The sequence below is a fragment of the Merops nubicus genome, unplaced genomic scaffold, assembly GCF_000691845.1.
Source record: "Merops nubicus isolate BGI_N331 unplaced genomic scaffold, ASM69184v1 scaffold30971, whole genome shotgun sequence".
NCBI lineage: Eukaryota > Metazoa > Chordata > Aves > Coraciiformes > Meropidae > Merops > Merops nubicus.
Window position 1 is genome coordinate 1 of NW_008588121.1, and position 1,721 is coordinate 1,721.

At 47.9% G+C, this 1,721-nt stretch overlaps 1 protein-coding gene across 1 annotated transcript in view; it reads left to right on the top strand.

The window, feature by feature from the left end:
• The first annotated feature begins 24 nt into the window (after positions 1-24).
• The window catches only part of DHX37 (DEAH (Asp-Glu-Ala-His) box polypeptide 37), a 16,565-nt gene continuing 14,868 nt past the window's right edge, over positions 25-1,721 (top strand). Inside the window, exons 1-2 of the mRNA XM_008949178.1 lie at positions 25-130; positions 874-1,043. Of these exons, the coding sequence (XP_008947426.1) occupies positions 25-130; positions 874-1,043 (276 nt within the window). The remainder of the gene's footprint in view (positions 131-873; positions 1,044-1,721) is intronic.

Below are 1,721 nucleotides of genomic sequence, written 5' to 3' on the forward strand. Positions count from 1 at the left end.
CTTCCCGCCGGTTTGTTCTCCGCCATGGGCCGGTCCCGCCGCCGCCACAACTGGAAAGCTCGGTTACAACCGGGCACCGAGCAACCCCCGCCCGCCGCCGAGGCGCTGGAGCTGCCCCTGGAGCTGGGAGGTGCGGCACGGTTCGGTATCGAGGCGTTGTGTTAGTCGCTGCAGGATTTTTTTGGGGGGTTGATGTTAAAGCTACCGTGAAGCTGCTGAGAGTAGCGTTATTGCCCTGTGTTTATCGTGGGGTTATTATGTTTTAATGGGAAGCGTTCAAGTTACTTTAAAATATCTCGTAGGCCTTGCTTGAAGAGCTCTGTTAAGCAATTGCTGCATGTAGGCGATTCTCTATTAAAGTAGTTACTAAAAATACGTTTAACTTTTATTTTCTCAAATGTCACTTTAAAAAAAGAACACGTTTATTATACTATTTTTAGTATATATTTAGTCTTATATACTATTTCTAGTACTCAACCTCCAGTAATACCAATACTTAGTATTAAAAGTGACAGATATCAGGGGGAGGCTGCAGGGTTAACCCAAGACGCACCGTGTCCTGAGCTGTGTCCTGGGCTGTGCTGCTGCCTCCAGACCCTGCAGCGATGAAATAAAAAGGTAAAAATGTCATAGTGTTGTTCCACCAGTTAAGGAAAATCACACTCTCAGCCATAGCGAGTGCAGGGTTCTCAGGCCTTCAGCATCATGGTCTTTGGCCCTTGCTGATGGTGGGGGAGTTTTTTTTTACACTGGGGGTGAGGATTGTGTTTGCTCAGAATGGATAAATCTGGTGTGGTTTGTGATGAGGCTGTTAAGTGCTATGCTGAAAATTATCTGCCTGGCATGGGTGAATAATCAGACACGTGCTTTCAGATGAAACAACGCTGAAGGGAATCGATGCAAGTAATGCCCTGGTCCTGCCAGCCAAAAAAGCAAAGAAGAAAAAAGTAGCGTGTGTTGTGCAACACCAGAAGAAACCCCTGAGCAAGAAACAGAAGAAAAATCTGCAGAAAGTTTTAGAGCAGAAGGAAAAGAAAAAGCAGGTATGTTGCTGCTTGCAGGTAACTCCACCGTGTGACCTGGGTTAAAATGAGAGTTTTAACACCCACGTGTGGAAGAGGTCGGTGTCAGAGTGGCTGCTGGTGTGGAGAACCAGAGGTGAGGCCACTGCTCCGTGCTGCTGGTGAGCAGTGTGGGCATGTGGCTGTCTGGGGAGCCTCCAGGGCATGCAGATGCTGAAGCTCCAAGAGTTTGTTGCAGCAGCGTTGGCCCTCCCTTGGCTGGGCGTTTTGGCAAAGCCATCAGGCTCTTGGGTGTAACTAGTGGGGGAAAACATTCCTCTCCCTCTCAGTGGAGCGGGTGTGGTAGCAACATGGAATTTCTGCATCCTGGTTCCCCTTCTCTCTTTGATCCTGAGCCAGCAGATGCGTGTCGTAGAGAGTATCACTAGCAGAGCAAATAACATTATATTTTAAAAGCACTCTTTGAAACAGATTGTACAAGAAGCTTTGTCCCACTGCAGAATGCAAGGCGGGATAGTAGCACCCCGAACTCTGCTACCGCCAGCCCTTCTGAAATATTGCTTTCCAGCTCTTGTATATTTTCTCTCTGTGAGCAGAGCTTTTCATTGCAGTGATGACAGGTCAAGTCCACACTTCTGTTTCTACTTTAAGCAGGGCTGAAATCTTCATTGGGGAGGATTGACCATGTAGCAGCAGGAC